At 42.5% G+C, this 20,923-nt stretch overlaps 1 protein-coding gene across 6 annotated transcripts in view; it reads left to right on the top strand.

The window, feature by feature from the left end:
* NEURL1B (neuralized E3 ubiquitin protein ligase 1B) overlaps positions 1 to 20,923 on the top strand; it is a 187,751-nt gene that overhangs the window by 126,699 nt on the left and 40,129 nt on the right. For 4 of the 6 annotated variants that reach the window (XR_014561075.1, XR_014561076.1, XR_014561077.1 and 1 more), the window contains exon 1: positions 9,573 to 9,982. The exons of 1 other annotated variant lie outside the window; for it this stretch is intronic. Coding sequence is in view for 2 of the 5 variants with exons in the window: in XM_083726138.1 (XP_083582264.1) it covers positions 9,952 to 9,982 (31 nt within the window). In the remaining 3 variants the exon portion in view is untranslated. Of the gene's footprint in view, positions 1 to 9,572; positions 9,983 to 20,923 lie in introns of those variants that run through there. One more of the 6 variants, XM_083726137.1, reaches the window with a different exon arrangement.

Raw genomic sequence — 20,923 nt, 5'->3', positions numbered from 1 at the left:
TTTCTAAGGGTACCTTCCTTTTAAGATTGAGGAAGTTAGGCCCCCATGTTTTTCAGCAGCAGGCCCAGAGGCATGAAGAGAAAGAACAATGGATCTTACCAGTTCTTAATAAAGACCATTTTACTTTAGTCTGTTTGATGCCCCATCTCTCCCCTGGAGCAACCATTAAGCAACACGTTGTATCAGGAGTGCATTAAGCTGTGGAATGCATAACTGCACTTTCAGGTCATTTCCCTTTAGTATACAATCACACATGCAACCAAATCCTATTACCCTAACAGTAGGCATGAAAAGAAACAAGGAGGATGGGACATAAGGTCATAGAAAGGTGGCTTATAAAGACTTCACTGGGAGCTTTTGAAAGCTAACACAGAGAAATTGGAAATAGATTTCAAGATAGCTTGGAAGCTACCGTAGCTGTCCAAGTTTCAAAGTGCCAGAGGCAGAGGATGACAGTGATGTGGAATCCCTGCTGTTTAGAAAGATGCCAAATGAAAGTGTAATTAAGGATTTATTATGCCAGCCTCCTGTTGATGCAACAATTTTATTTGTTTGCTTCAATTCGTGCTCTGCTCAAGTTCACTACAATATATATATATATTTTTAAATTATTAAAGTTTTCTTGGTTTACAAAGGTATGCGCTATGTCTCTTTTTTCAAGTTACATTTTCCATAGGTCAGTTTCATTTGTTGAGACATTAGGGTTACATTAGGAAGAAAAGGGGAAGAGATGGAGGGGGGAAAGAAGAGTGGGGGTAGGATCGGGAGGCGATGTTTCTAATTTGCTTAATGTGTGTGTGTGTGTGTGGGGTTGAGTCAGCGTCATTTGTGCGAGTTCTCTTTGCTATTTGCTTGTGTTCCTTTGGTGGTGAGAGAAATTGGAGTTGGCCTAGGGTGTGGTTGCTTGTTTGTGATTGGCTGTGGTGAACTTTGTTTTCGTTTTTGAGTGGGGTGGATGGGTGTTTTTGAATCAGGTTAGCCATATTGCTTTGTATGCTCTTGGTGGATTCTTGTCATTGTCTTGTTGGGCTGTGTATGTGATAAAGGGGAGCCATACTGGGGTGAAGGTATCTTCTTCTATTTGTCCCCATGTCAGTTTCAGTTTGTTGGTTAATTTTTCTAGTAGGGCTGTTTCCCATACTATTTGATACCATTGGTCCATGCTTACTCCTGACAGGTCTTTCCAGTGTCTGGCTATGATGTTTCTGGTTGCTGAGAGTAGGTGGGTTATGAGTTCTTTGTGATGTGAGTGGGAATTACAGTGCTACCTCGGGTTACATATGCTTCAGGTTACATACGCTTCAGGTTACAGACTCCGCTAACCCAGAAATATTACCTCGGGTTAAGAACTTTGCTTCAGGATGAGAACAGAAATCGTGCTTTGGCGGTGCGGCGGCAGCAGGAGGCCCCATTAGCTAAAGTGGTGCTTCAGGTTAAGAACAGTTTCAGGTTAAGAACAGACCTCTGGAACGAATTAAGTACTTAACCCGAGGTACCACTGTATTGTCTTGGAATATGTTTAGTAGGGCCAGTTCTGGGGTGATTTCTAATACAGTACCCGCTTAGTTTTTTTACATATTTCTTGTATGGCTGTTGTCCAAAATAGTTGGATTTTGGGGCATTCCCACCACATTTGTATGTATGTGTCTGTGGAGGTGCACCCTCTCCAGCATTTTGGTGAGGTTCCTGGGCATATTAGTGCTAATTTCATTGGTTTGTAGATGAGTTTCAGAGTGAGTTCTCGCCTTCTTGTTGATATGGATTTAAGGGGGGGGGGGTTAGACCACATTCTGGTCCACTGAGTGGGGTTAATCTCATAGCCTATGTCGTCTTCTCAATGTTTTTTTATTATGTCTAGGGGGGTTGTGGGGCTACAACGTTTTTTTAAACTTAACCCTCCCCTCTGAAAGCTTCCAAACAAACTAAATATAAAACTCCATCATGTAAGCATAGAATTCAATCTAAACCCACATTAATTTTAATTGGGACTTCCACAGGGGGAGTGTATCCCATGGGTTGGGTCTACTAGTCAGATCTCCTGCTCTGCAACTTTAATGACTCCCCCAGTTCTGCCACAAGACAAAACCCACCTTCTTTCATGGCATAGCTCATAACTTTTCTCCTCCCCTCCAACCAGTTCCACATTTTCTTGTGCACTATGGGTGCAGCTGCTGCCTCATGGAATTGTCATTCACGGCATATTGGAGTGCTCCACTGCTGCTGGTTCTTTATTTAGAATATTAGCCTATCCAACCCCCACCCCCAACAGTACATGTGCAAAAGTACATTAAATTACCTGTTCATTAAACTATTTCTGTAATTTCATGTTGTTTTAAACTGTTCTAAATATTGTGTAATATTGTGTTATAATATCAAACTTATGTTTTAAGAGTTGTAACCTGCCCTGGAACCTTAGGGTGAAGGGTGGTTAAACAACAACAACAACAACCCTTTGCTGTAAGCCTTGATGAATCCAAGAAGGCTCTAATGAGCTACGGTTTTATGTTTCGTCGTAACCTGGGAAGCTACGGTTGTTGTTTCATTCTGTTACTACTTGTTCATGCTGTTTTAGGTGGCGAGTTTGCTGTATTTTATATTTCTTTATTTTTATTTGAAATGTATTTGCTGCTTTTACTATTTTTTATTGCAAGTTGCCTTGGGACTACAGAGTTAGGCAACAAAGTAAACAAATAATTTGCCCACTTTGGAATAAGATGGAATCTTAAAACGTGGTTTGAAGTTGCTTTAAATTCCTGACTTGCTCTGAAGCTGCTATGTACATTTTCCCGGATATTTATTATTTTATCTGAACCAGCTTACAGGAGCCATTTTGGGGTAAGGGGCATGCTAAAAGTGAACTTGAAGAGGCATGTTTGTGTTGTGGATGTATTTGTTTTGTTTCTTTGTGACTATTTAATATACAGTCCCATCCCTGGTTAACAGACACTTCCAGAAGGGGTATAGAACACCATTTATATAATGCAAATTAAACATGAGACTAGTTGATGTAACGTAAAAATCGTAAAGCTAAACAGTTTTAAAGGGATATGACTTAACCAGAGTAAGCAATTATGAGTTGAAGCTTTGAAGCATTTCATTAGGCATAGGATATAGCAAATGGGAATTCATTACAGTTGTTGGAGAAGACCAGGGTTGTTTTTCTCAAAACACAACTGGGAAAGTAGGCTACCTGTATTACGGAGCTTGTATCAATGTTCATCTTGCCAGCTGCTGAAAAGTGATTAGCCTGTATTTATGTAAAACCTCTCATTATGAAATGCAGGAATCTTGACTGGTAGCACCAACTATTTCGATTTACATATACAATTCCTCCCAGTGACGCTGAACCTCAAGGGAATTTTTGTATTTCCATAACTTTCTTTCCTTCTCTAGGCAGATAAATGTAGGTTATCCCTTTCAAAGTGATCCTAAGCTCTTGAGAAGGAAGGTATGGTTGGTCGCCTATCAGCAAAAAGGCAAAAGAAGGGCTGTGGAATTGCAGATTGATAAGCTTCTTGTGTCAAGAAGCTACCTTAGACAAACCTACAAAATAGTTTACTTTCCTATAATAGGTTGGCCGTTTATGCTGCATACCGTCCACTGAGCCACACAGCAACACCCGTCATTCTCCAATTGAACATGGTTTTTACTCGTAAACCATTGAAGCCTTTTGGGTAGGTTCCCATGGTGACAGATTGAAGTGGTGGAAACGAGTGACACAAAAAGGCTAAAACATGGAATGGGTTGTCAGGAATTATATGACAGCAGAAGGGGTGTTCAGATAAACATCCAACATGCATTGAATTCTGGATTGTACCCTTCCAATATGCACATCCAGTAGTCTTGTGAAATGGCCCCACACCTGGTCTGAGGTATACAGAATTCTTCCACATGAGGATTCATTTGGAATCCCTCTTCACATGGGGGAGCTCTACACATGTACATCTGTATGTGCACAGGGCACAGAGCCCCCTTCACATGCCTGCTGAATGTGCATGACTTACGGCAGGAGGGCTTGGAGGACAGGTGCCTAGTGGCAGGGCTAAACACTGCAATCCCATGACCTTACTCATTCATTATTTCAATAGATGAGGGATCAAGTGATCTCCATAGACCATAATTGCAGGTCTCAAATGTCACTATACCTGGCTATTGGCCCTGCTGGCTGGGGCTAATGGGAGTCCAGCAACATCTGGAGGGCCACAGGTTCCCCACCCACTGCCATAAAAAGACATTCTAAAGTGTGGAGGGAACAGTTTAATAAGCATGGGTCAACACTCTTCAGGCATTAAGTGGCATATCACTTGAATGTATAATGGAACTGGATTTCTAGAACCATTAGTTTTTAAGGGATCCTCCTTAGATAGTGTTTGGTGTTGATTACTGTAGTATTTCATTTCTTTGTACCTTTTGGTTGGCTTATGATTATACTCTTGGTTTTATATTAAAGTAATTCTTTTGTGAAGAGGACACTGAAAATATTCACATGCACCCGAACAAATATATTTGATGCTGTTTCCAGCATCCACTTTCTTAATCTAATGTATTTTGGAACAGCAAAACCTGGCCCTTTTGTGCCCCTCCTTCCTCCAGGGTATAAAGAAGGTACATCACTTCAGTCTCCTGAAATCACTCTTGCCCCTAGGTTTGTCCTTCTCTTCCCAGAAAAGTAAGAGTAAGGCAGAGTAAGGTGGAGAACTGAATCTACTGCCCTCCTGCAGTCCAAATTTGACAGATGGGTGTCATGTGACCCATTTTGCCCATGCCAAGTACCAGTTGATCAGGAAGGGCTTCAAGAAAGAGGAGGCGATATCTTATTGCCTTCATGTGGTGGTGATACTGGAGAAGGAAAATTCACAAAAGACTTTAATCCCCAAAGAACCAATGTAGGATGTCTGAATGGTGGGAAGAGAGTCAGTGAAATTTATAGATGCCAGATTTCCATTCAAGGCTCAGGCCAAGGTAGAATTCTCCCACCTGCTCCATCAGGGGAACAAAAAGAGTGGAAGACAAACTGACAATCTGCTCTAGTACTAGGGTAAAATTAGACAACCTGAAAGGAACATTAGACACTCTCAATTTTCCGCCTTTGTGTCTGAACGTGTGGGAGAGAAAGCTGGACGGAGGTGTTGGCTGTCAAAATAATAGTCGCTCTGACAAAATAATGGGGCTGCACTTATTTTCCTCAAGAAAAGGCTTTGGGAAATACACTGCACTGATTGCCTTTGTTTCATGCTTGATGTATCCTGCATCATTATTATTTGGATTTTGCTCATTCCCCACCCAGGTCCTGCTGACAAAATATTAATCACTTCAGGACATCATGCAAGCCTGTTCCCCAAAAATATGGAGATTAGCCTTCCTCTTCTTCCTTTTCTTTTTGGAAAACAATTGCATTCTGAGTGGTTGACTTTGCTGTATGAGACGTCAGCACGGTAACATGTCCTAAGACCTTCAGATATGGCAAGCATGATAAATCTAAATGAATACTCTTATAGGTAACATAAGGTCACTGCTGTAGTGCATGAAGGATGGATGAGGGAAGCATAACTCCTCCACTGATGTATGCCCCTAGATGAAAAATACAAAGTGGAAATGTAAGGTGTGTGGCACTTCCTTGAAAGCTTCATTGAAATAAATGGGACTTGTGTGGGAGCAAGTCTTTGTGCTACTGTTCCTTTGGAAAGCAAAAAAGCAAGTTGCTTTTTAGAACATGGTAATCCAGCTGCACACGACCACAACCCTCCTGTACTCTAATGCCTTTTAAAGCCATATAATTATATCTGCCCCACTTCCCTCAGAAATGTGAATTAGAGGAAGGGGGATTTCCCTTCTGGAAAGCAGCCCCCCGCCTTTTGCTCTCCAAAAAGGGGCATTTCCCCCTCTGTCCACCCTAATGTATGCACACACTTTCTTTCTCAAAAGGGCATGTTGTATTTCAGCAAGCTCATCCTTGATTATTTTTTTAAATTGGGCAGGTTTAGCATTTGCCTTGGTGAGCAAATGGCCTACATGTGTCTTGATTGGTTAAAGTCTCTTTTAATTAGTATAATTAGTTTCATAGTAGATCTTTTGGTTTTGTATCTCTGCTGAATACTATACTTGGTATGCCATCACCTTCCCTTGCATTTTCTGGAGGCTGTTGATCACCTTTGTGTCACTGGTAGGTCATATTCTTTCATTCTGTTTTTCTTCCCTTGACAAAGTCCAATGTAAGGAACCAAGTTTGGCCACGTTCTTACAAATCAGTGTTCTATCTCTTTTAAAAATTGTTCAACCTGTGTCAGGGAAAAAAAACCTACCAATCAGAATATGCCGTAATATATTGTACACTCATGGACATGTTAATGAGGTGCTTTTGCTGTGGCAGATTTTGCATACAGTGATGTAATTATTTAATAAGCCATCACCCGGACCAGTTAGATTAAATCACGTTATTTGGTACATGTGTTATTAGATAACATGGTGTGATGCAAATGTCCATGTATGACATTGTGTGGGATCAGTCAAAGATCAACGCCCCCAAAAGCACCTTGATTAGTACCTGGTTGGGCTAATTTTAGTGTGCACATGTTGTAGCATGTTATCTGGTATCTAATATCAGCTGATAACAACATAAAACAAGTATCTCCATCATCTAAAATGAATTCTGAAGCCACCCTAATTATAGATAATTATAGCAAGTGTGTCCTCAGATACAATAGACCAAGCCATAAGGAAAAGCAGAAGGCACTTTCTTTATACTGTGCAACAGTTGCAAAAAAGGCTTTACTTTTACAACGAACAGGAGTAATAATAATAATAATAATAATTTTTATTTATATGCTACCCATCTGACTGGGTTGCCCCAGCCACTCTGGGCACCTCCCAACAAGATATTAAAAACACACTAAAACTATTTAAAACTTCTCTATACAGTGGTACCTCAGGTTAAGCACTTAATTCGTTCTGGAGGTCTGTTCTTAACCTTAAACTGTTCTTAAGGTACCACTTTAGCTAATGGGGGCCTCCCAATGCTGTTGCGCCGCGGCGGCCGCGCGATTTCTGTTCTCATCCTGAAGCAAAGTTCTTAACCCGAGGTATTATTTCTGGGTTAGCGGAGTCTGTATCCTGAAGCGTCTGTAACCTGAGATACAGGGCTGCATTCAGATCTCAATTGAACAAAATAGACTTAAGCTCCAAGGAAGCAAGCACAGAATTGTGCTACAAACCTGCAGACCTATGCACACACATCTTATAATAAGCCCTGCTGAATGAAGCAGGACTTCTGAGTAAACATACATAGGAACCTGATACACATTATACAACAGACCAAAGTAACAGGGTTGGGTTTATTTTCCCTAGGTAGTTTTCTCTCTCTCTCTTTTGAATGCCCATATGAATGGCTAGCTAAATAAACAGCCAAAAGATCCTTGGAGATGAGTCTGGAGGAGGTGCCCGTCCATATGACTATCACTGATGTGTATGCATAATACTGGGGTACCACCTAAGCTTATAATTTAATAAACCTATGGTGTTTAAGGGGTGGTGGTGGTGGTTGTATAAAGAGAGCACAAAAGGCAACTTTCAACCTGTGATCCTATACATCAAGGTTTTTGTCTATGAGAATAATATGCACAGAATAGCCCCATCTTGAGTGCAGTATAAATTCACAAAAAATATTGTACTTGTATTATAATTGTGTTGCAGTCAGCCTTATGGATGGGTCGCAGAGCTTGGAGCACATTAGGACAGCCTGAAACTAGGCATCAAGCAGCTCCATGAAGTAAGAATGCTTGAAAATGGCAGCTAAGTGTGTGCTTATACAAAACAGGAGAATCATTTCACAATGAACTCCTAAGAAACTCACATTTCAGGAGTAAACATCCTTGAAATTGACCTTACTAGGAATGACTCAAGAGAATAATAGAGGGGCAAAATTACCCTTGACTGAATAAAGGAAGCAGCAGGCTCATAGAAACACACAGGCCACTGTGGTGTTAACTATTGCAGTAAAAAAAAAAAACAACCTGTAAGGTTTGGGAGACTCTACATATGCCTAGATATTTTGTCACATTTTTAGAAGAAGACTAAAGTAGTAAGATCTGTTGTATAATCTGAGGCAGCTGAATAAAATGACTTCCCAGAGTATATTTTAATGGTCACAGTAGATACATTTGATTTTCTGGAATTAGAAGCCATTATTTTACCTAATGGTTGTGTAGCTTACATAATGTTCAGCCTTTCAAATCATCACCCAGCTGCCTAACAGGGAGCAGGAAACTTCTATCAGCTTTCAGCCTTTCTTAAATTCTACCCCTTTTGTATTCTTCATACTTAGTTCCACTGAAGAAAACTGTTCTTGCTATGCTTGTATACTAATGGTTTTACAAAGGTAGCTGCATTGCAGGGGGGTCAGACTAGATGACCCTGGGGTCCCTTGCAACTCTACAATTCTATGATTCTATTCCTCCCATAGGCATCTGGTTGGCCACTGTGAGAATAGGATGCCAGACTAGGTGGATATAGGGCTGATCCAGCAGGACTAGTTATGTTCTTAAGGATTCCAATTCCTTAACATAATTTCAATTCCAAACTGAGAGGATGAGCATTAAAAAAGCAAATGGGTTTTGATATGCAAGTATTGTAAAGGGATGCACAATACCAACCCCCCAAAAATACATTTTGGGGAAGGTCTGAGCTGGTGGCATTGACCAGGAAAAAGACCTTGGTGCTCTGGTGAGCTGTAGGTTGGTGGATATGCTGACACAGTGTGCAGCAAGAAAATTCCAAGTTGGGAATAATTAAGAAAGGGATCTGAAATCAAACTGCCAATATTGTAATGCCCTAATACAAAATCTGTGGTGCATCCACACCTGATGTACAGTTGTGGTCAACGATGAAGCAAGTGGGATCCACCTGTCACCAACCATTCTGAGCTTCTGGCAACCACAGCCAGAATTGTGTTGCAGAATTGCAAAGCGGATTCTCTCCTGCAGACGTCGACGCGTTGTTTGTATATCGCATGCAGTAGGGCGCGGGGGATCACAAGGTTAGCAAGGACCACGTGGGTAGCATTTAGCGGGGCGAAGGCTCAGGTGTGCTTAAAGAGTACACCTACGCTGGCGGGATGGAGGGTTGCAGCGCGTTGTAGAAGCGCCCTAAAGCTGGCGTCCTAGCCACGAGCTTCGGTAAGGAGGTGTAGTCGAAATGTACAAAGTGGGCTGTTGACGCTGATCCAGCCTCAGGGATGCGGGTGGGCTGGGTGACCTCTGAGCACATTCCAGCTCTCAGCCATTCTACCATTGCCTTTGGCTTCGAAGCCATTCACAGTGCACTGCCTCTCCCCCTGGACGCCTTCCACCTGCCTCCCACATACATATATCCGTACTTTGGGGGGGGGGGTGCAATTCTCCTTTTCACTTGCTTTGAAGCGGGCTGCCCCTACCCGCAAGCACGGCCCCAGCCCGCTTTAGAGGGCCACTCGTGGGCATGCTCCTCTGCCCGGACCCGCTGCCGCCGCGCGCATTGTGACGGCACAGGCGCCCCCGCTGCCTGCCTCCCTCCAGCGTCGCCGCCCCCGCCCTCAATCCCGCTTTACGTAGGCTGGGCAGGCCGGCCGGCTGGCTGGCTGCTGCCAACTTTCAAACAATGCGTGCATGGCGGGCTCCGCCCCGGCTGGGCGGAGACGAGGGCTGGGCTCCGAGCCCTCGGCCAACCCTCCGGAGGCGGCCCCGGCCGCGGGGAGCTGGGGGCGCTGCTGACTCGCCGGGGCTGCTTCAGTGCCTGGTTCGGGGTTAAGCGCAGGGGAGACTCGCGAGCCCCAGCCGAGCCAGCGGAGCTGGCGGCGGCCCCCCTCCCTCTCCGCCCCGGTCAATGGCCCCTCGGAGCGCCGCCGCGCAGCTCCGGGCTCCGAGAGCGCCTTGCCCCGCCGAGCAGCCCCTCCGCGTGGCGTGAGTGCATGAAGCAGTGATGGGCAACACGGTGCACAAGACCCTGGCAGGTAAGCGCGGCTGCCGGGGGGGGGGGGACGTCGAAGGGCGGTTGCCGCTGCCTCCGACAATCCCTGCCGAGGTCGCGGAGCCGGAGACGCGCGGGCGGGCTTCGGGTTTCCTCGCGCGTCTTCGGAGGAGAGCTTTCTCACGGAGCCGTTAGACAAGGATGACCTCCTCCGCTCGGGCGTCGGTGGGGACCTGCTCCCGCGTGTCTTCTGGGGGAAAGGCGGGGGCGAGCTCGCTGTCCCCCGGCACCTTCTTTTGCCTTTGGGGGGGCGTGTGTGTGAGAGCGAGCGAGCAGGGAAACTGCCCCACCTCCTGGGAAGCAGCTTATCTGTGTGTGCCCTGGTCCCATTGCCCCGGCTGCTTTTGCAGCTCTCTTTTGTTAGTGCAAACAGCAATGGCAGTTTCTATGTCTCTTCTCTCTTTTTCTTTCTCTACCTCGCCCCCTCCCCTCCCTTCCTGCACGTGCTGCTTTCTGTCACTCCCTGTTTTCTGCTGCTGCGGCTGCCGGAGGACAAGATACTTCTGACATACCGGTCCATCCTCCGCTCTGATTGTGGCGAGCTGTCAAATCCGGGTGGTATTGCTGAATTAAGTAGGGGAGGTTTTAAGTGAAGATATGGGGGCTTAGGAGAGGAGAACTTGTTTCTGCGGATTCCCCATTTCCCTCTTGATTTCTCTTAAAAAGAATATCTGTTTCAGTAATGATCCCCCCTCAGCTCAAAATTCGAATCTTATTTCATGGTAAGGATTTGAGCCTAATGATTCATAGCGACATTTCGATTCTCTGCAGCTTATGGTTCTGGGGAGGAGGACCCTGTAATGAATGAAGGTGGGGCTATGAGGTGCTCAGAGGCAATCCCTTTTTGGTCAGACAAGGAAATGGCAAAAAAAAGAAAAAAATGCGTGTGCAGCCTGATGTATTATTGCACACTTACCTGGTGCTTAAAGTGGGCATAGGACAACAGCGTCAGAAAGGGGGAGTGGCCATAGCACAATAGTAGAGAAGCTCTTTGCATGCATGTGGCTTCTCTCTCTCTCCCATGTTCTGTCCCCACCATTTCCAGTTAAAACTTAGGGGTTTGCAGGGCAAGGAAAGATCCTTCTGCTGCTCACAATAGGCAGTGCAGGGCGGAAAAGGCACCCGTGGTCTGAACTGGTGTGTAAGGTGAAGCTGCTCTTTCGGTGGAAAGAGCTGCGCATTTAAAATGTTGACATGAAACATCTGTGTCTGATTTGATGGGAGTTAAAAATCTGTATCCCATGAATTTATTCCACTTTGTGCACTGTGGTATGCAAATGTATAGGAAACCTAGGGTGCATGCATTTCAAGAGCTGTGATGCTGAATAAGTCTCAAGTGGGCAGTCAGTGGGATTTCCAAATGTAAAATGTTTGGAATTGAATGAGGAAGCTGAGGGCTGGGGATGCAGAGAAGAAGAGGACCTGTTGCCTTTTTAGTGGGCACGGTTGGCAGACCAGGCATGAGTGAGAGGAGACAGATGCAGGAACGGATGGCTTTTGTTCCATAGCCAAGTGGCATGCTGGCAGTAGAACCAGTCCGTTTCGAAGCAGACTGTTTTCTTAGGAAGAATGGTTCTGCTCCCTCTTTTAACCCCTGTTTCTGTGGAAGGGAAAGAATATGCTTTTCAAAACTCAGGCCCTTTCAGGATCTGCTGTGCCCCCCTCCCCCAGAAATTGAAATAAAAACAATGAACTTGAGCAGCAGCTGGGATGTCTTTTGGTCCCCTGCAAGTACAACAAAAGAAAGCAAAACTCTGTTTCTGGCTGAAAAAGCCATTTATATGACTGAATTGAAGAGACGCCGTTGCCTCTCATTGTGAAATTTCCGAGTGTATTGGCCTTTATTTTTGCTTTTTGAAGACTTTGTATGTAGTTTCTTCTTTGTGACTCAAAAAGGGGGGAAATTGAAACCACATCTGAAACCTGTTTGGTGCATTCAATGACTTAATTTAAAATAAAGGTGCCCTCCCCAGGCAGCATTGTTCTGATATAATGAGAATAAAATCCCCCCCCCCTTTTTTTGCTTGCAAGTTTGTAATTGCGACTCCTCCCTTCAACCCTGTCAGTGGGAAATGAGAACAGTTGGTTGATGAAGAATTAACGGTATTGAATTACTGCTCAGAGCTCCTGTGAGCTTGTGTCTTCAGCTGTCTCCCTTTTCTCTCTCTTGCTCTTCCTTATACCATATGTCGTATTTAGTATACTTGGCTGCCTTATAAAGCCTGGGAGGCACGCTGCTGAACTGTGGCTGTCCTACAACACAATTATGAAGTTCCCTTTCTATAATGAGGAGCATAAAAGCCCCAGTCTGAAATTCTCTTTGCAGCCCTACAAAACCTTTGAAAGTGGGCTTAATTTTGCTCGTTGGAGTTAAAAAGTGATGCTTTATTTCTACTTTACAGTTTATTTCTATTCTTCTTTCATCTTAGGGACTTGATTAGACATCCAAATAAATTACTTATTTTATCAGTCAAGCACTTGATTTTACAAAGATGAAATTTCACCTGTATAGCAATTCATCTGTATAGTAGCTGCCCCACTGGAATATGTACCAGACCTCAGAACCCTGCATGAAATACTGGGACAAGAGAGAGAAGCTTTTGTCTGAAAACTGTAGCTGCAGCCATGCTTATATGCATCACAGAAATATGTGCACCTTGGGCTAGTCACTGTCTCTCCGCCCAGCCTCCCTCACAGGGTCACTGAGGGGTTAAAGGTTGGAGGAGGCCCATGCATGTCACCCAAAACATCTGGAGAGAGGGCAACATATAAATGTATATATATTTAAAACACATACCTGTATTTCTACTATCCAAAGGGTCAAATTCATTTTCACCTTGCTCTACATTATTTGCCTCAATTTGTAGAGTTTACAAAATAGCCAAAAAGCAAGATCACAATCCATTCTAGGTACAGACTTGATGGAAACTTCAAGTCCACCCACTGAAAGAGCCAAAGACTACCTGATAGGCATCTCTGCAGTCATTGAAAACATAGGATCTGCAAACTGTTTGTCAGGTTGATCTAGACATGTTATTGTCATGTGGGAGGGAGGATGATTATACCCATTAAATAAGAGAGACTCAGTAGGGTGATGGGCTCCGCATCTTCTGATGTGGAAAGCAACGAGAAGCAGCTTTGTGCCATGCAGAAAGGTTAAGAGGTTATTAAGGCTACTTCTGTCATTTTGCTAAGCTAAGCTGCTTAACTTTATCAAGCAAGCTTTCGACTAGAGCAACCTACACAAACATTAATGTTAATAGCTGGGAGTTTAACATCCTTGACTCATGAAGGACCTGTGCTCTTATCTAGCACAGAGTCTTCTCATGCTCCCACACTTTACAGAGTGCAATTGGAATTGCACAGAACCACTTTTGCAATTACAAAAGCTCATTACTTGTACACATTGGTATTTAATTGGATTCTGCTCTGAGTCTGAGTGTTTTGGTGTAACATACACATCAGTTTTCTTCCTTGCCAATAGCCACTTAAAAGGTAAAGGGGCCCCTGACCATTAGGTCCAGTCGTGGCCAACTCTGGGGTTGCAGCGCTCATCTCGCTTTATTGGCCAAGGGAGCCGGCGTACAGCTTCCGGGTCATGTGGCCAGCAGGACTAAGCCACTTCTGGCGAACCAGAGCAGCGCATGGAAACGCCATTTACCTTCCCGCCAGAGCAGTACCTATTTATCTACTTGTACTTTGACGTGCTTTCGAACTGCTAGGTTGGCAGGAGCAGGGACCGAGCAACGGGAGCTCACCCCATCGCAGGGATTCTAACTGCCGACCTTCTGATCGGCAGGTCCTAGGCTGTGTGGTTTAAGCCACAGCGCTATGTTTGTGTGTGTGTTTTTACTAGAACTAACATGGTATATTAATAATGAGCAGGAAGTTACATAAAACTTTTATTTAGGTATGAGCAGTTCCTAGTAGTAAAAAATCTATTTTCCTCGCTTTGCTGTGGGGAAGTTGTAGAATTTATAAAATATAGAGTGAAAAATATGGTATGTTATTTTGTTATGGGTCTTTTAAAAACATTTGCATCATTAAAGCTCCATTCAACTTGAAATTGCATTGTGCCAGGATTGCTGTTAAAAACATATTTTTCAAGCTATATATACTCTTAGAAGATATGGAGAAATAGAGAACATATTACTACATACAGTATTTAAAATTGTGGAGAAAGAGGTTGATTTACATTGAAATGATAGAATCTTTAAAGCTTGAAATGTGGCAATTATGTCGCACGTTCTGTGGATATGTAGGATTATACTTGTATTAAATTTTGTTGCACAAGTGATGTTCCTCCATTCTGGAACATGGAATGTCTTAATATTCTTCCACAACAGTTGCTGGAGAACTAAAGATTCTTCTGTGCATATTTAAATTCTTGGGCTAATTCCCATTTGAAAATGCCAGGGGTGTTTAGGGTGATCATATAACTGTCCCAGTATCTTTAGGAATCTTTCATCTCCCCATCTACAGAAGCTTGAAGAGCTCTTCTTTATATTGTGTCAGCAGATGCTTTCTTGTTTAAGCAAAAGAAAATTCTTTTGCCCAGTCATCACAGTAGCAACAGTTTGTAGCAAAGCTGGGATAAACCAGACTAATATTCACCCAGCACTTAAGTGAAATGTTTATTTGATGCATCAAAGCTCCTTGCTGACTTTACTTTCTGTTTGTTTTCTTGAATTCTACATTAGAACTTTTTTGAAGTTGCAGAAGAGAGAGTTTTATTCTGATCCCATGCAGAGAAAGTCCAGACAGACCATTCTCACTTACATCATGGAAAAAGCCCAAATAATCAACATTCCTCTGTATTCCTTAGATACTGTAGCTTTTAATGAGAAATATTGGGGGGGGGGGTTGAAGTTCAATTTCTGCCTTTTAAGGCATTCTGCAGTGCAGTCTTACACATTGCTACTAAATATAAAGCTCAGTTTTCAGTCATGGCTTACTCCTAGGTAGGTGGGTATAGGATTTCAATCTTGGGTCTTAAACCACAGTCCTTTATCAATTTACTTGGGAGTAAGCCACCAATGAACTCACTGGGGTTTACTTATGGGTGGACAGGATTGCACTGTTAAGCCTTAAATTATAAAGCTATTATTCCCATTCTGCTCTTAACATTCAGAAAAGCTTTTAGGAAGCATCTTATTTTGTTATCATGGCTAGCATTTTGATAGTTAACACAGCAAAGATACAGACATTGAACATGTTAAGGACATTGCCACAGTACAGTACTGGAATGAGTAATACAGAAGGGCTAATGAAATAACATTTTTATATATGTATTGAGAAATCACTATGAAAGGTTTGAATGCAAGAGTTAATGTGCTACTTAAACATTTTTTTAACCCTCTGTAGTGGTAAAAATTGCTTTTATCTAAAAGCTTGCAGGTATAATCCTTTTCCACTTGCCAAAGAAACTTCTCGTATTATGCATCTCTTGAGCCACAGTCCTTGCATAGCACACTAACAAATTGGGACTTGGCTAGGATAACTCACCCAAAGATTGCACTCTATATTAGATTATACTTTCTTTTGATCTCCAAAGAAGCTACTGCCATTCCTTAATCATCTATTTTTGTTCCTGTTTTATATTGACCTGTCATTCCACAGAGATCATCTGCAGAAGCTCTCTTCCAAATATCTCGCCATGTGAAGCAAAGCGGGTGGCAACCCAAGAGATGGTTGTGATGCCATAACTTTAGCATTCCCCCTGCAGAGAGGTTGGCTTGGTTGGTGCCTCCATTGAACCAGCTCAGATATCCCAGTAGGCCATGATTTATTGTGATGGATGTGAGCCACAGGGAGCATTAGGCTCACATACTCCCTCTCCTCCTCTGGCATGGCTGTGAGAAGGAGATAATAAAAAAAAACCCCTATGGTTTTGGTTAACCACAGTTTAGCATTGTTTCTGAACATGAGAGTTCATTGTTGGTCTTAATTATGGTTTGTTCAGCTTCAAAGCCCAATGCTTGAAGTTGACTGATTTTAAGCAAACCATTGTTAATATTAGGGACAGTTTGTTGGGTCTGAATGAAACAACAAAGGGCAGGTAATAAGAGATTAAAACAAAAACTTCTAATCGCCTTCTCATGGCTGAGCTGGAGAAGTGGGGCAGAGTACATGAGCCCAAAGCTTTATCCATTTGTTCCTATCACAATAAACTATACATTAGTTTAATATGACAGCTGATTCAGCTCATTGCTGTATGATTCCCATTCCATCCTTTTGGAAAACCCATGGGGCTAGGATGTTTTCCCTAGTGGAGTGGGGGGGGGGGAGAGTGGTGAAAAACCATTGTGGGATGACCATATTAATGCATCTTAATAGCTTTTTCACCTGGGAATAGATAAAATATGCTGCCATAGTTAAATTATAATAAAAATGGGTTTAAGCTTGCATTGTAAGGAAGTCTGCTATATGTTTGGGCTCAGCCATTTCACTGTAATGACTTACATATCGTTTACAGCATTGTACTTCCTACAGCTGATAAACTTGGTGTGCAACATTGCAATGAATGGGTAAGACTTGTTTTGACTTAAAAAGCTGGCTGAGAGTCAGAATTGACATTGCTGGATTATAAGCAACATGCCAGCCTATCATTTTGTGATGTTTCAGTGGCTTTGTAGATAATGATACCCCTTTATGGTTTGGAGCTAATTTCCCCTTATCTAAATTAGCTGATTGCTTGCTCTTCATTGACAGGTGGATCTTGTCTCACTATGCTCTGAGATTCCCCTTTGACATTCATTTCACCTTTTCTTCCTTAAAGCTTTTTGGTCCCCCTCAATGAGCTATCTTAGTGCACATTTAATTATCACCTTCTCTGCTTTGCCACTTAAATATGGTACTTATATTGTGTTTCATAACCAGACAACAGGATATCATCCTAAAGATGTTGTGTGTGTGTTAAATGTTCCTTGGGGATTGCTATTGCAACAAAAGAATCCAGACATTTCTTTCCGTGATTAGACTTCAAAGCAGCTATATTAGGTCATGTGCATAACATAACATTGGGCATCAAAACACAACTTCAGTACTTAAGATTTCTTCTCTTTTATTTATTGAATGTTTCAAAGAATTCCCAACTATTTCCTGCAATCCACCTCAAACTAAACAAGACCATACCAAATCGTCTTGAGGATAATCCACAGAATATGTCTCTTCTGATTTCATGGCCAATATTATCTTTAGTTATTGCTCAATATTGCTCATAATTTATTAGCCATCTGTTCTTTGTGGTGCAAGTTCACACACCATCTACCAATCTGCTATCCTCCTCATCCCTCATCCATCGTCCTTTGTGGCATCATCTATGGTTGACAGTAGATAGCACTCATTTTCTGACTTGTTCATTCAGACTAATTGTTCCTCTCATCTCCTTATTAGGTAGCCCGAGAGAGAGTGTTCTGGATTTCCAGAAGGAGCTGAAATACTTGCCAGTTTGCATGGGGTGGGTTAGAGAAACATTTGTTGAATAATCCCCTATACTGAACCTCATTCAAGAAGGAGGCCCATAATATATAGGCAGAGCATATGTACTTGAGGTGCCCTGTCTTGGATAGGTTGAAAGTCAGTGGGATAGGTGGTACTGAACAGCTCTAGAGAATAAAGGGAAGGCATGCAGGTATAATCTGAGCAGCTGTCCCAAGCACAAACTGCAAAATGTACTAGTTGACCTCTCAGCTAATGTTTGGACTTCGAGATTTGTTTTATGGTATAAGATACGTACTGGTATAAATCAGGGAAGAGTGCTGCAAACTATTGGAGACAGGAGCATACACAATTCCTTTAATTTGTTTGGATAAAGTGGTTAACTTCAATCAGGAAAATGGAGGGGGCAGTGGTGGGGACTCAAGACGTCAGACTGAATCAACCGTACAGCTTTATGGGGAAATGTTTGGAACTGAACGTGTCACTGCATTTTGAAAAGAACACCAATAAATTACACACATGTGAATCCACCTCAGTTGATTCTGGAATGTAGCATGTGTGGGTTTTTTTTTTTTTTAATATGGTAAGGGTACCTGATTACAAAATGTGTGAGAAGATGCCATGAGTTGGCTAATACCTTGAATACATGGTTTTCTTTCTAATGTATGTAGTTGTTTAGTCTTCAGTCTGTTTTGTAGGTTGTGTGCCTATTGCCAGCTAAAAACATAGCTTCTCAATTTGGATTGAAGCTGGTTTGGAGCAAAATGCAATGTTTCTTAAGAAACAACACAATAAATAACCCCCATGGCAGGGCGCTGGATGCAGAGTAAACAGGAGTGTGTACACAGCCTTGCTCACTGGTTGGATGTTCCCTTTTTACACCCAAGTTCTCGCAGCATGCAAATTATTCTAGCCCATTGATTATTCATACATTTAAAAATGTTTTCTGAAATTAACATTGTAATGTTGATATCAAGAGTCCTCAAATACTTAGATAATGTTAGGTCTCTGCATTATTATTTTTTGTTTGAAAACGTAAACCCTAATGTGACTGGTGATGATGATTCATTTGGAAGATTATATAACATCCCTGTTCGTATTCTAAAAATCTGCCTGCAAATCAGTTCCAATCAAAGTTTCCAATCAAAGATGGAAATGAACATTTTGCTATTTGGCAGCACTCATGAATTAAACTAGTTCTGTGTCAGCAGGGCCTGTTGCATCATTGCCATAAAGGCGAGGGGCTCTCCGCTCTATACTTCCCATTGTGTCTCTGTTTGGTGTTTTAGTTGCCTGAGTCCAGATTCATAATTAGAATAAGAGGCTGGTATGATTGGGAGCACAAGGTGGCAAGGTATGTAATGGGTGTGAGTCATGATGAAAAAAAAGCTGCCCCAATATTCATTATTATTTATTATCCAATAGGACAGGGCAAAAAGGAGAGGGGGCACTATTCATGGAACACTTGTGAGTTTGCAGCCTTTATATTTTTAGATGATTACCCTCACTGTATTTTGCCACTGCCAGTTTCCCTCCCCCCCCAAATGCCTTCCTTAATTTTCAGAGAATTTTGACCTTGAGGGGACACACATCTTTGGGGCGAACCAGATGCAGAGGAGGGCAGTGACCTGTAACCTTTCATGGCTGTGTAGAAGAGGCCTTTTTATCAGCATCTGTTTTCTCAGCAAGTCACACCTGTTGAAGTCTGTCTTACAATCATGAAAGACTGAAGGAGCCCAGTCTTCTTTTGCATGTGGTTTCCCTGAAAGAGGCATGTAATTCAACGTCAAAAGTCTCTGAAAAGAAGGAGTGTGGGATTGGGTTTAGCAGATAAGGATTAAAGTCACTTACTGAAATTGACTTGTTGTCATCCTTCTTTTCACCTTGGAGGAGAGGGGTGGAGAATCTATTAAGTACGTATATGAATCTGTTCCTCACATTAAAAATTTCAATCTATCCTTACAGCTCGCCCCCCTCCCCCGCCCCCTAGCCTTTTGCTTCCTATTTGTTCTCTGAATGAGCAGATTACTTCCTCCTCCTCTTTTTGGGACTCCTAAATGCAATCTGATTGTGTCAAGACCTTTTTCCTAGACTGCTTGAATATAGGTTACAGCCACCCAGGAGAAATCCCCACCCCAATACCATGATAATTTAGCAGATTACAGTTGCAGGAAGCTTTTTTTGCAGGATTGTGTGAGATCAGGTTCATATACTGGATAAAACTATACCTTACTGTAGAAAGGTCATTCAGAAAGCTTCCATTTTAGTGTTGTCTAAAGCATCAGCTTCTTTAGTTTCATAATTGGATTTATCTATTTACTGTTTTTGTTCTGCTTCTTTCTGCCAGGATTACGTAGTTGTGGTTTTATTTTATTTCTGCAAGCGCCAGTCTGCTGAGCAGTTGTCCTCTTGCTGCAGTGTTGCAATCTCTGTCGGGGAATGTTCTGCAAGAAGCCAGCCTTCCACTCACAAGCTGTTCATTGTCCACTTGTTGCATCTCATGAAGCCTCGTGCCACAATCCATTTGCCAGCCCTTAAGGTGGTCTTCAATGACTCTTATGTTGGTATTTGTCACAAAAGGAACCACACAAAAACCTTATATTCTCCCATTTCTCATTTTATTCTTAACCTGAAAACGAAGGCCTAATTTAAAGCAATGTGTAATGCTAATGAGATCACAATTGGTTTCGTCACAAAATCTAAGATGATAGCATAGGCCCAAAGAAGTGAATTACTCTCAAGAAATGCAGATCCTGTAACAGTGGACGTAATCCTATTACAATCTCCAGGCAGAATAATTTCCATTGTGTCTCAGCTTTTTGGAAAATATAAATTGCTTTACTTTGCCTCTGAGTACCTGTTGAATGTGAGTTTGACAAGCCAAAGATTAATGAAAAAATACCCAAGGTTTTAAACTGGAAAGAAGGGCACAATGAAGTAATTCTACCCATGTTTATCTTCCTTGCCTGATATTTAAACAGTGTGGTTACAAGGCCATTTTTTAAAGTTTGTGATTTATGTCTGTTTTGTACGCAAGGCCCTGACTCTAATCTTTAATCAATTACTCAATTTACAGGGGACGAACAGAAAGTTACCCTTGATCTTTCAATAAAAGGGGCACTACCACACTTCAAAAAGTTGGCTCCATATTAGTAAGGACAGAGAGGCTTGAACTTGGTGAAGTGGTGTAGTGGAGAATGGGGAACACTAAGATAAATACACAGTTCAGTAGTTGGCATGGACAAGGGGAACCTATTTTAAGTTTCACCCTTGCTGGCATACGGAAACAAACAAATGGGTTGGGGGACGGGACATCACACTTGTAGAACACATGTCTCACAGTATCCCATTCTCATTTTGCTATAAAGTGAAAGGCTGCAGAGCAGCTTTGCCAGATATAATCTCAACCGTATTCTCACTTGTTGTCTTTGCCAATACCAGCAGTCTGAATGGCTGAGGTGGTTTTGGGGGAAACTAGGGCAGT

Source organism: Podarcis gaigeae (genome assembly GCF_964106915.1).
Source record: "Podarcis gaigeae genome assembly, chromosome: 2".
NCBI lineage: Eukaryota > Metazoa > Chordata > Lepidosauria > Squamata > Lacertidae > Podarcis > Podarcis gaigeae.
This window is presented reverse-complemented; position numbering and strand designations above follow the sequence as displayed.